Source organism: Sciurus vulgaris (assembly GCF_902686455.1).
Source record: "Sciurus vulgaris genome assembly, chromosome: 3".
Lineage (NCBI taxonomy): Eukaryota > Metazoa > Chordata > Mammalia > Rodentia > Sciuridae > Sciurus > Sciurus vulgaris.
In genome coordinates, this window is record NC_136463.1 from 6,495,233 (window position 1) to 6,507,959 (window position 12,727).

The 12,727-nt window shown below is 57.0% G+C and overlaps 1 protein-coding gene across 5 annotated transcripts in view; it reads right to left on the minus strand.

Annotated features, from left to right (window-relative positions):
- Positions 1-843: 843 nt before the first annotated feature.
- The window catches only part of RAB37 (RAB37, member RAS oncogene family), a 54,927-nt gene continuing 43,043 nt past the window's right edge, over positions 844-12,727 (minus strand). Inside the window, exons 1-9 of one of the 5 annotated variants that reach the window (XM_079131935.1) lie at positions 7,645-7,797; positions 4,782-4,892; positions 3,763-3,804; positions 3,197-3,263; positions 3,054-3,106; positions 2,195-2,260; positions 1,580-1,636; positions 1,428-1,504; positions 844-1,240 (exon numbers count right to left, since the gene is read on the minus strand). In XM_079131935.1, coding sequence (XP_078988061.1) covers positions 1,135-1,240; positions 1,428-1,504; positions 1,580-1,636; positions 2,195-2,260; positions 3,054-3,106; positions 3,197-3,263; positions 3,763-3,804; positions 4,782-4,892; positions 7,645-7,737 — 672 coding nt within the window. In that variant the 5' untranslated portion in view covers positions 7,738-7,797 and the 3' untranslated portion in view covers positions 844-1,134. Of the gene's footprint in view, positions 1,241-1,427; positions 1,505-1,579; positions 1,637-2,194; positions 2,261-3,053; positions 3,107-3,196; positions 3,264-3,658; positions 3,805-4,781; positions 4,893-7,644; positions 7,882-12,727 lie in introns of those variants that run through there. The other 4 variants (XM_079131936.1, XM_079131937.1, XR_013762573.1 and 1 more) reach the window with 4 other exon arrangements.

The following is a 12,727-nucleotide window of genomic DNA, read 5'->3' on the forward strand; positions in this document are numbered from 1 at the left end:
GGGCCCCTCTCAGCACCCCAGGTTCACCCACATGATCTTGTGTGGCATACACTGAATTGGTGCACCCAGAAATGGGACCTCCCACTCCCTACCCTGACTCAGTAGTAGGGGAGATAAAGCAGTTTTGGCCCTGGTGACTGTCCAAGAAGTTCAAGAAAAGGGCACCGTTGTCAGGAAGGAGGGGGGAGCTTGGGTTCAGGGAGACAGACCTAGGGGAAGGTTTGCTCAGTTCTGCCTTCCACCTGCTCCAGGAACCAGGGAGTTCTCTTTATCTGGTTCTTAAACCGGTTGAGCTAAGTACATCTCCTTGAAAAAGCTGCGGGGCCGCACACCTGCCAAATGATTGAGTTGGGAAGACAAACTTTTCCTAGCTCTGACCTCAGGTGTCCAGGGGCACAGAGAGAAGCTGAGCTCCCCTAGGATCTGAGGTCCAGAGAACAGACGGATGTTTCCAAGTGCCCCAATGTGCTTGTATGCTGGAGGGAAAGTGGCGCACCTCCAGGAGTGGGGTTAGCTTAGGAAAGCCCGAGGTAGCCACAGACAAACCCGAGTCTCTCTTACTCCTGTTTCTAGTTAGACCCCTCCTAATCTCCACAACTCTATCTTCCCTGAGTCTTTCATCCAGCTTCCAGCACTATTGTCCAACTTATTGGCTAAGACTGTTTGCTGGGGAACTGGAGAAAGGGAAGGCTGGGGTGGGCTCAGACTTCCTCCAGCTGAAGTGAGGGTGGTGATGGGGTCACTACTTACCCTCACACCCCAGAAGTGCACTGGTAATCCCTGGTGCTGAGCTGGAGCGTACCACCCTGTCATTGCTAGGAGGATGGCCCAACCCCTTAGGTCCTAATCCTAAATCCAAGAAGGCAAAAGGGCCACCAGTCCCTATCTTGGTTTTCTGGAAATCCTGGTACCATTTTTTCTTCTTTAGTATGAAATTAGGTATCATTAAGATAAAATATAAGCGTTTTCCCCTCCCCCGGGATGCAGGAAAGCTACAAGAGTGCCAGTGCCGTAAGGGCGGGGCCGTGCACTGGGCCCCAGGCCCCCCATCGACTCAGAGGCTCAGGATAAATCGGTCAGCCGGAGAGTGCTGCATCTCCAGGGTCTCCTGGGGCCTCCTCTAGCTGCTGGGATTCACACGAAGGAGCAGCAGCTGGGGCGCTTCTTCTGGGACTCCACGTAGTCTCGGATCTGGAAGCTGGGCTCCTCGGCCTGCTGCCCTGCACGGTACTTCAGCTCCCTGGGGAGGAAGAGCAAGGGGGCTGGCTGGGCTGGGAGTGCAAAGTCCAGCTTTCCCCACCCCATCCTCCAGGCCAGGAGCCAATGGCGCTCAGAATGCAAGTGGGCCCAGGGGCTGGGCCAGGGGCTAGGCCCTACTGGGTTCCCAGAATGCCACCCTGCCCTCCTCGGTTCCCTTCCCTGCTCACTTGGCAATGGCCAGAAAGGCTAACTCCACATTCATGCCGGTCTTGGCACTGGTCTCCATGAAGGGAACGCCGTACTCCTGCCAGGGAGAAAGTGTCCATAGGGCAGCCTCTGACTGCCCCCATTGTTCCCCTGCCCCACCAGAGTCACTTACCCTGGCCAGTGTCTCTCCGTCTTCAGAGCGTATCACCCTTTCACTGCTCACATCCGCCTGTCAAGCCCATGTGGGTCACTTTGAGGAAGGAAGCCTTGACCCCAGCTGGCCCATCTTTTGCCCCAGGAGTAGGCACTGCCCGCCCTCTGCTGGTGGCCAGAGGGACTGCAGGCAGGTGTGATTGGCCTGGGGCCAGGGTTTCTGCCTTGTGAAAGGCTACACCCTGCTCCCGGCCCTGGGATCTCACCCCTGGATCTGGGAGGTGTGGGTAATTCTTGGCAAAGGGTGTGGTGGTGATGCAACCTCAGAGGGTGGACAGCAGTTGGGGACAGTCCTTTGCAGACTTGGCCCTTGACCCCTGAACCTGTTCTCTATGATCTAATGGGAGCTAGCAGCTGGGCAGCCCTGGATCTCTCAGGCAGCAGCTTGGGCCTTCCCTGGAGGGGGTGATTTCCAAAGCTTTAAGGGAGAAGAGGGGCTAGGCAGAAGCTGCCAGACATGTCTGACCCCTGAACAGGATACTGGAAAATCCTTTGCTGGAAGGACTTCTCCCTGGGTGGCTATAAGGCATAGTGAGGCAGTGGGAGAGGGCTGACCTGCCACAGAGCCACTTACCTTGTTGCCTAGCAGCATGATCACCACATCCCTCTGGGCATACTCATGAATCTCTGTGAGCCAGGCCTGTGGGAGAGGGTGAGCTGAGCCAGGCCAAGGCTGAGTCTCGGGCTCCATGAGTGCCCTGTTCAGGATTCTAAGGCCTCATCAGAGCTCAGTGATCAAAGATCTGTGATTGAGGGGCTGGGGGTGTAGCTCAGTGGTAGAGCACTTGTGTGAGGTGCTGGGTTCAATCCCCAGCATGCCCACACCCCTCCCCCACACAAAGTACTGTGATTGATGAGGGGTGTCTGCCATGAGCATGGCATGGAGGTGGTAATGTAAGTGCCATGGATTTCCTAGCATTTAAAAAATCTTTATGTCTAATTCCTCCAGTTTGCTCGGCAGCACACTGCCTTTGAGGTCAGGGAACACACGCCACCTATACAGTATTGTGCACCGAGCCAATATTTATTGAGCTACGGTCTCTGCTCTCTAATGGTACGCCTGTGAAGACATAGCCACTCTGCTTGAGTGGCACCTTGGGTTGAATGTATGTGTAGACATTTCTGGTTGGGCTTTTCCCTGGGTCTCTGTAGATAATTGCCAGGGTGGAGCTGGGACTGTTCTGAACACTTTGCCATGAAACACACATGAATCATGGTCAGGGCTATGCAGTGGCATGGGGCACAATAGCCTGCTTGGTCTCCATAACCACATGACAATCAAATGCCCAGTCACAGTGAGGTATTTCTTGGAAGGCTGCGGGATCCGGAGACCTGCCCTGCTCCCACAGAGCAGGAGGCAATTCTGGCCTCATAGGCCCTGCCCTGGCTCCATATGGGGGGAGGGTGGGGCACCTTGGGAAGGGAGGACCTACCCTGATGTTGTCGAAGGAAGATTTGTTGGTGATGTCATACAGCAGGAGCAAAGCTGGAGGGGAACAAAGATGACAGGGGACTCAGGGCAGCAGCATGGGTGCTAAGAGGGGCTGGGGAAGGAGTGGAGGGCCCTGGGTCTTACCTTGGGCATCTCGGTAGTAAGCATGGGTGACGCTGCGGAATCGCTCCTGCCCTGCCGTGTCCCAGATCTAGGAAGGGGTGGAGGAGAGGTCAGGAGGCAGGGCACAGGGAGTGCTGGCCGAAGGGGTGCATGCTGTGGCATGAGAGCTGGCTGGGACGAGGGGCCTGTTTCCTTTTGTAGATTCTCATGAGCTTCTGGGCCCATTCCTGGACAGTGGGAGGTATTAGCTTCTCCAACCCATTCAGGGGTGGCTATTTCTTGCCTAGCCTAGGGGTTGGGGTGTTCAACTGCTAGAGCAGCTGAAGCCCAGGAAGCTGGGGAGAAGATGGAAGAGGGAGCTAAGTGCATCTGAAGGCATTCTGAGCAGCCTGTGATAGGAGAGAGGGTGCCTGGGAATCACTTTTTCTGTAGACATCAAACAAACAAAAGCCATTTCCTCTCATGGGCCCCACAGGAAATTACCCCAAGCTGAGGGCAAGGCTGCAGGCCTCCTGTGGTTCAGGGTGAAGAACGAGGGCGCCCTCTTCCCTCCTCCCTCTCTTATCCCAGCCTCCGCTCTCTCTCACCTGCAGCTTCACCCGCACACCATCCACGGTCACCACCTTGTTCTGAAAGAGGAAAGGGCAGAGGGTGGAGAGGGAAGGTGAGGCTGGTTCCCGAGCTCTGCCAACATTCTCTCTTGGTCCCTCTCCAGGCCTACAGGGGGCGTGCTGTGCCCCAAAGATGTCTTCAGCCAGATCACCCATCAGAGCAGCAGGGACCTGTGCCCGGACACCCCCACATGGAGATCTCTCTTCTGGGTGGGGACCCCATCTTTCTTCTCACAGCACAGCCAGGACAAGGGGAGCCTGAGAAACTGTCCGGCTCTCTCCAGAGCTCAGCAGGCAGCACAGGGTAGGGCGCCCAAGGCTCACCACAGGACTGTCAGGGACCCTTAGAGATGGGACCTGGGGCCTCAGAGGCTAGCTCTGCAGGGCCACCTTCCCTCTAACTGCCCATACTTCTCTCAAAGCAACTTCGGCCTGGGAGGAGGCACTGAGCCCCCAGTGGCCCCACTTGCCAAGGCTGGACCCTTCTCCTGAACTCTCTCGGTGTGTGGCGCTCAGTAACCCTGATACAATTTGTCAAGATGGAGTACGGAAGGGAGAGAGAGGGACCCTGGTGAGCTGCCGTCTCCCCACATAACCAGCCCAGCTCCTAAGCCGAGTGCAGCGCGATACTTCTTGAAAGCTCAAGAGTGACTAACTTTAGGCCTTACCAAAAGGAAATGAGCAAGGGGCCTTCAGGGCCAAGAAAGAACTCACTTCATGGAGTGGGTCTGCCCTGCTCCGGGACAGCCCCCCAGGAGCAGAAGAGAAGAAGACTCAGTCTTGCTTTTCATGCCCTGTAGGTGGGCAAGGCATCAACACTGCCCAGACACCTCTAACCTGGCCACCTCTGGTCCCTGGGGGAGCACCCCTGGTGCCCTCCAGGCAGGGAGTCATGGGACTCCTAGGGAGCCAGGGTGGGCAAGGAGAGGACAGCCCCGCGCCTGAGCTGCAGCCCCCAGCTTGCTGCTTGGAGGAGGAGCCTGCAGCCACCTCACCCTGAAGTCTATGCCGACTGTGGCTATGAAGGTCCCGGACAGGAAGGCCCCATCTTTGAATTGGATCAGGAAACAGGTTTTGCCGACACCTGAGTCTCCCAGAAGCATCACCTAGGAGATGGGGCAGAGGCTGTTAATGGGCATTTGGAGGGAGCTCCCGGATTCACGGAGAGACACCCTGGAGAGAAGGTCAGAGGAGGGGAGAGGGCCAGGGAAGACGTGGGTGCATAGTTAGGGCACCTGCTTCTGGAAAGTCTGCTGCTGACTTCTCCCTGCCTCTCCTTTCCGTGCTCTGTGGCTTGACCTCCCAGCCTCCCTGCCTCTCCTTTCCGTGCTCTGTGGCTTGACCTCCCAGCCTCCCTGCCTCTCCTTTCCGTGCTCTGTGGCTTGACCTCCCAGCCTCCCTGCCTCTCCTTTCCGTGCTCTGTGGCTTGACCTCCCAGGCTTTCCATCTGGTGCACCAGTGGGGGTGGGGCCACAGGGCCAAGGAGGAAAGTGTTCATATCTGGGACAGGATTCCTACCCAGGGGAGCCTTTCAGGACCAGATGGGGGCAGGGCACTGTCACTGGTACAGCATATTCTAAAATTACAGTTGTTTGGGTTTCTTTGTGGGTCATAGCATTTATTTGGAAGCTTCTGATGAGGGTTTATGTTTATAAAAGGCTTACATGAATTAGGGAAGGCTGAAATTTATCCTGAGATGGGAGACAGTTAGTCTGTAATTCTTTCAGCAGAAACCTCCCAAGTGGGACAAATGGCTGCAAATTGGCATCCCTGGGTCACTGCAGGTAAGGAGGGCAGGAGCTTCAGGGAGGGAGTGTGGGGGTGGGGCATGCCCCTCCTCTTTGTCATCTTATCAGTCTCTGCTCATCTTCTCTAGGGGACACACAGGAGTGATGGAGGGGAACCCTTGCCCCCTCATTCTCTGATCTTGGAGAATAGGAGTCTAGACCCAGTGCTGGAATATTCCCAGCTGCCTGGTTCAACTGCTTAATGATGGGTTGAGCAGAGACTAGGTTTGCATGATTTTCGAGGCCATGAACTTGATAGTGGAGCCAAAAACTTTCCTGCCATGGGTGTGAGGTATTGGGATTAGATAACTGTGGTAAAGGGACAAGGCTGAGCAAAAAGTGATAAGGCTAGGGTTCTGGCTTACGAATGGTCTGTGTGATTTCTGGAAGATTCTCCAACCTTTCTGTAGCATGGTCTCCACAGTAGGTAAAAGGAGAAGGGATCATTTCTTTGAGGCCTTTCTAGAGTCTGTCAATAGTTAGGGAAATAATATTGCTGTGAACACCTAGGTCTCAGGGAAGAGTGGTCCAGAGGTGGGTACGACCTGCCTGTGGTCCCCATCCTTCTGAATCTGGTCCAAGGAGCTCCTGCCAGCCTCCTCCCATACTGTCCTGGACTCAGGTTTCTGAGACAGGCCTGGGCAGGCTGGGGGCCCACTCTCTTCAGATGCCACCTCTCCAGGGGACAGACTGGAGGGCATGGGGGCCCTCTGGAGCCTGCACTTCTCTCTGCTTTCTAAGCAGCCCCAGAGGGCAAAACAGGGAGGTAGGGCCAGTGCCTGTGTACTTTACAGCTGCCTTGAGCTAATGATGCAGCCAGCTACCCAGCCAGGTGAGTCCACCAAATATAAACAGCTGCTCAGCCCTGCCACCTCCTAGGCAAACAGCCCAGCTGTCTTGTAGGGCAAAGAGGGCAGGAGGTCAACATCAGCCTGGGAGCTGGTCGTCAGCAGCTCCCCCTCCCTTGAGAGCAGCGGCCTGTTTCCTGCCACAGCCCACACAGGACGCCTATCTCAACGGCTCGGGGTGGGTGGCTGGCAGAGTGGCTTCCCTTGTAACCCTGGGGTGGAGGCCTAAGGCCCCCAGTGAGAGTGAGCGCTGGTGTTGGGGAGGAACCAAGACACAGAGAGGCAGGTCCCCTTGAAGCATTCACAGCTGATCCAGCACAGCCGTCACTCACTTCCCCCCAACCCTGTAGAGGAAGAGAGCAGGCTCTGAGCCCGCTGGGCATCTCTTTCAAAGTTCTTGATACATGCTCACTCCAAGGGCACAGATTGGGGATGAGCAGACCAGTGCTCATGCTGACCCCACCTGCTTCCCAGGGCATCCCTGCAGCAAGAATGCACCCCAGGGAGCTGTCTTACTGCAGTCCCAGGTGGGGGGGGGGGGGCGTTGTGTCTAATTGCTGACATCTTTCTCAGGTTCTAAAATTTCCCAGGTGGGCCTACATGCTGGTTAGCAACAGCCTCCTGAAGGAGGGACCTGGCCCTCGGTTGCCAGGAAGGAGCAAAGCAATGTTTGGGCCTGGGGATGAGAAGGGGTAGCACTTGGGGGCTGCAGGCTGGAGACCAAGAACTTCAAGTCTAAGACCTTGACGCTGTATGTCAGGCCTCTGCTGAGAGCTTAACTGAAAAAGTTGCTAAGCTGCTAGCCAGGGTCGATTCTGAGTCTGCAGAGGTCCCCGTTTTCTAGCATTTTCTAGAAGTAAGGTACATGTAACCCTTACCAAGAGGCATGGGAGTGAGGGTGGAGGGCTCGTATTGGTCATAGTGTGGCAGAAGAAAATTGGGTTGGAGTCCGCGGGGTGGGGAGTCGTTCAGTCCCCCCTTCCTTGCCGGTGCCCACCCACCAGCCCAGTTCCTAGAGGTTGAGATGGTCCCAGGGGCTATGTCCTGACCCTCCCTCCCTCTCTGGGAGATCCAGTTGCCTGGGTTGGATTCCCCCGGGTAAGGACTGAGTTCAATCCAGATGCAGCCAGTAAGGGGTGTGGGCCAGGGAGGGAAAGGATGCGGGGAGGGGTGTTCTTCAGAGTAACCAAGAGTCCCCAGCGCTGGACGCAGCGCCCACCCACCTTGCCCGTGATATCGTAGCTCGGACTGCAGGGCGGGGAGCGCTCGGGGGCCTTGTCATCCCCGGAGGCAGCGGTGCCAGGCGTGCCAGTCATGTCCCCTGACAAGAGGTGAGCTAGGGCGGGCCAGCCGGCTAGGGTGAACACAGAGCCGCCCCGCCCCGGGCTCCACCCACTCCTTCCTCGCCTCCACGGCGCAGCCAGGACCCTGCCAGGCTCCTCCCTCTGTCCCGCCATCGTTTAGACGAGACTAGTCCGGCGCTGGCTGTCCCGCGAGGGCGTGCAGAACGGCGGGGTCTCACCGAGGGGTGGGCAGGTCCCCCGAGTAACATCAGTCTGGTTTAGTGCTCTTACCGCAGTGGCCAAGTGCAGCCGCTGGACTAGTTCCCCCAGGTCGCCAGCCGCGGGCTTAGGTTCCCATCGGGGAGCGGGCCCGGGAGGCTCCGCCTGATCTGGTCTGGCCCGCGCTCGCGGACCCACGCCCGGGTTCTGGCAGTTGTGCGCAGTGCGGCCGGCAGGCGGCGCCAGAGCTCCGGCCAGCTGGCGGGCCACAGTGGCCGCTGGCGCTGAGGCTGGGGATGCCTCCGGGCTGTGGGTTGCTGCGTTTCACGTGTGGCGTGGGTACTGCAGATTGCGCCAAGGCAGTTTGGCTTTTGCTAATGCATGCCAGCCTCAATATGTTTTTGTTCCCCGACCAATGTTCACCTTGGGCACACTGGCTCCATGGTTTTGGCTCTATGGTTTTCTCCACCCTGGTTAGTGCTAGGAGTTTGATCAGTTGGTATGAGCACCTGTCATTTCCTCCTGTTTTGTTGGGCCGTGCCCAGGGTGTCCCACCATGGTTAAGATCTTCGCAGGTGGGTTTTGCAGCACACTTTCCCCATTGGGGATCCTGAGGTCAGCCCTGGGCTTATTCATGTGAGAACTTGTACCCTGGCAACAGGTAACCAGATGAATTCGTGAGGATGTTGATTATTTTGAGCACAGTTTCTAGTACATCCTAGGAACCTTGAAGATGGCTCCTGGTGATGGGGGAGCTATGGGTCTGGGGTTGCCCATAGCAGAGTTCAGGGGCTTGTGACCTGGGCCAACCTTTCTATTTCTTCCTTCCCAACATTCTATACCCGGGAACAGGGTGTGTGCATTACCACAGGGGGGAAGGGGGCACCTGCACTTTCTAACTTAGGTGTGGGACATTTGGGGCAATGGGTGACTGTAGGCCATGTAGACACCTATTATGTCTACTCCAGCCTGAGGTTTTTGACAGCTCCTGGAATTATTTTATGGCAGCTGAGAAGAGCCCAGAGTGGGGACAGAGATGATCTTATATAGAGCAAGGAGCTCGGCCACTTCTTGTGGAGGTGGGTGGGATGCATTCTCCTCTGTACCCAGGGTGGGACTCAGACAGAGAACCTGGAGAGCAGAAGCTGCCCAGCCCCCTACTGTTGTATGCTGTTACTTGGGTGCCAGAGGTTCTTCCTGTAAATGAGTCTCCGGTCTGTTTGATGCCGTGGGCTCCAGGACCCCAGAGGGCACACACAGGAGTCCTGCAGGGCTCAGGATGGATGGGGAATGAGAGAGGGGAGGTGGCTGTCCCTTGCTCACTCTCCTCTGCAGACTGTGCTGTTGTGGGTTGCATTATGTTCCCCCAAAGACATACTGAAGTTCTAAGCACCAGTACCCCCTAATGTGACCTTATTTGGAAAAAGGACCATTGCTGATGCTGTGAAGATGGGGTCATGCTGGAACAAGTTGGGCCCTAGTGCAGTCTGACTGGTGTCATCAGGAGAGAAGAGACATAGGGAGGAGACAGCCATGTAAAGACAGAGGCAGGACCTGGAGTCTCCCTGATGGCTCCCAGCAGTCCATGCCAAGGAATGCCCAGGGTTGCTGGAGTCACCAGGAGCTGGGGAGAGGCAAGAAGGATTCTTCCCTGGAGGCTTCAGAGGGTGCATGGCCCTGCTGCACCTTGATTTTGGACTTCAGCCTCCAGCTGTGGTTTGCACTGATGGCCCCACCAAGGCCCTCTTTATCCTGTGGCGTTTTTGGATTGGAAAAGGCTGGACATTGTTTTGATGTCCAGAAATGGCAGAGAGATAAAGTCACTCTGCTGTATCACTGCACTAGTTCAGGTGGACTAATCATGCTGAGCCAAGACGTCAGGAACACGGGAGAGGCGCGGGGTGTCTCCTGTGGGCGATGCCTGTCTGGCTCAGTGGGTCTGCAGCATGTGGGAGTGGGTTGCTCACTGTCCCCTGGGGTGCCATAATGTCCTGCAGTGTGTTCAAGGGCAGCCTGGAGCAAGTCAGAAGCGGAGGGGGTCAGGGATGTTCCCAGTGAGCTGTGCAGAAGAGGGACTCACTAAAGGGCAGGGGTCTTTAGATGTGGTCTTCAGGAGAGGGTTGATCTAGAACACCACACCCACTCAGATGCTGTGTATGGCCCTGGCAGCCAGTGTCTCCCCAACACACACCCCTCACTACGCACCACAAATACTATGAACTCACGTGCTTCCCACAGACATGCCCCCTCCATATCACACCACACACATTTTGTATTATTCTGTAAGCACGCGGATTGTGCCATGACACACCCCTCACATTGTAGGACACTCACACAGGGTCTTACACACTTATTCATGTGCCACACATATACCTCTGTTCACCCCAAACTTGCACACACCTGTCGCCACGTTGCAATCGTAGGCCCCATTCACATCACGCCGTCAACACACACATCCCATCGCCACATGAACACACCCCCTTCAAGTTGGCCTCCACCTCACATCATCAGGACATGCACTTGTCACCCCACAAGGTGCCCCCAACCGTCATCACCCCCAGATCTGAAATGCATGCACGTCACCCCTGCCTTCCTGTGCCACGGGTCACACCCACCCAGTCACATAGTCCTCCTGGGAGAGGAGGCACCGAGTGGCACAGGAACCACTCCTGCTCATTCATAGGTGGCCTCTGTGATCAGCCATGGCCATCTGGAGAGGCTTCATGACATCCGGGTAGACGGAAGAAACCCTAGCGCTGGGGAACAGTGCAGCCCAGCAGGGTTGGGATGTGCAGGGGACACTAGGCCAGAGACTGGAGGGACAAGGCTTGAACTCAGGTTCTGCAAATGGTGGCACATGGGCCACCTGACCAGAGCCCCCAGGTGCACATCAGGATGCTGACCCTGGGTCCCCACCTGATCCTGCTGAATCAGATCGTCTGTGGGCGGGCTCGGAGCCTGCCTTTCAGACCAACCTGGAGGTCATTAGGTACATGAAACAGGTGTTTGGAAACCACTGGCCTAAACCCCGAGACACCTGTGTCAGCAGATGAAGAGTGTGGAATTGTTTTGGAAGGCAGGAGTGAACCACCAAGGCTTCAGGTGGGAGCGAGCAGGCGGGGCTTTGCAGCAAGGCAAGACTCAGGGTCTGGGAGAAACTGCGGTCAGGTACAAGGGAGAACTGACCTGGGGTGGGACAGGGGACGGCTGGAAGGGCTCATGTGTGAAGCTGTCGATGTCAGCGCCCCAGCAGGACTCTGCAGTGAGCTGGACAGAGCCAGTGCTGGAGGGCTTGGGGAAGACCTGGATTTGGGAGTTGTCTACACAAGACTTGCGCAGGCCCCACTCCGCAGGCAGTGGGCTTGTTAGTTTCTGGGGTGAGGGCATGTCCCAGTTGGCCACCCCATTCCCCTCATTGTCCCCTGTCCCTCCCCTGTTTCCCAGGCTGCATTCAGTCCCCTTGGCTCAGATAGTAGGACCTTGGTGGCCCCTTTTGCCTCAGTGATCTTCACATTGGAGTTCTGGCTATAGCCAGGCCCAGGCCCTGGGCACTTAGATTTGCCAACTCTGTGTGGTAGTTAAAATCTCTGTGAATGACAGACTGTTAAACAAGGGCCTCCGCCTGGCTCTCCAGGGACCCCAGGTCACTGGTATTTTAAGGAGACCCCAAAGTCTCCATGCCTGTTCACACAGCAGGATGTGGGAGACCAGTCACTGTGCAATGATCCAGCTGTTCTGAGCAGAGGGATGGACAGGGAAGGCATGGAGGGACAGGAGACTGGCCCGGGGGTGGGAAGTGAGCCTGGGGTGTCAGACATGGCCACACTCAGAGCTGGCGCTCTCTTTGTATCAGTTGGGGGCCATGGTTCAGCCCCATCAAGCGTCCTCTGTGTGGTTCCTGTCACAGGCTGTTGCCGTCCCTGCCATCTCCTCTGGGGGTTCCCCTGGGCTCCGGTCCCAGCTGTGTGCCTGTTTGTGGCTCCAGGTCATGCTCTTGATGCAAGTGTCCCTAGGTTCGGGCCTCCCTCAGTGTCCAGGGCCCCTGTCGGGTTGCTCACTGGTGCCGGGTGGATGCCAGGTCCCCCAGGAGAGCGGGAGAGCCCGCGTGCCTGGGCCCTCAGTCTGCCCACACGCATGAAGAGATCTGCCTCACTTCTCTTGTCAAGCTGATGACAGAACTCGGAGGTCCCACCCTGTGGTCTGAGTGTGAATCAGGGCTTGTGGAACCACACTCACATCAACTCTCCCTGCCCTCCCGACAGGCAGAGGGAAGGGTGCCCGTGTGGCCGCGGGGGTAGAGTGAGTGTGGCTGGTGGATGGCGCCCAGCCTCAGGGTATCAGCTCACTTCCTGGCGGCGGGTCCGAGGCCTGGGACTTGCCCTGGGACTCAGCCCTGCTCTGCCCAGCCTGCCCTAGTCCCCTCTTATGAGCTCCGAGTGCTCTGTGTCAGGACAGACTCCAGGCCAACTCACCCACCTCCTGGATGGTCACCTGAAGCCATGTGCGAACTGGCTCCACGTGACCCAATGGACAAGCCCAACTTCTGGTCCCTGCCTCTCCTCCCACCAGTATGGAGTGCTGCGCCCCAGCCTGAGCGTGACCTCACAGGCCCTGGGCTCTGATTTGTCCCAGGGGCTTGCAAATGTGCGTGTGGTCCGAGAGACGGCATCTGCTCTTTCCGTCTCGGGCGCCAGGATTCTGGGAGCCCTACTGTGTGAGGGGAGCCACGCCCTGGGCCCATGTCCTCCCAGGACTCTGAGGGCACTCGAGAGCAGCTGTGGTGACTGACAGCCAGGACGAGAGG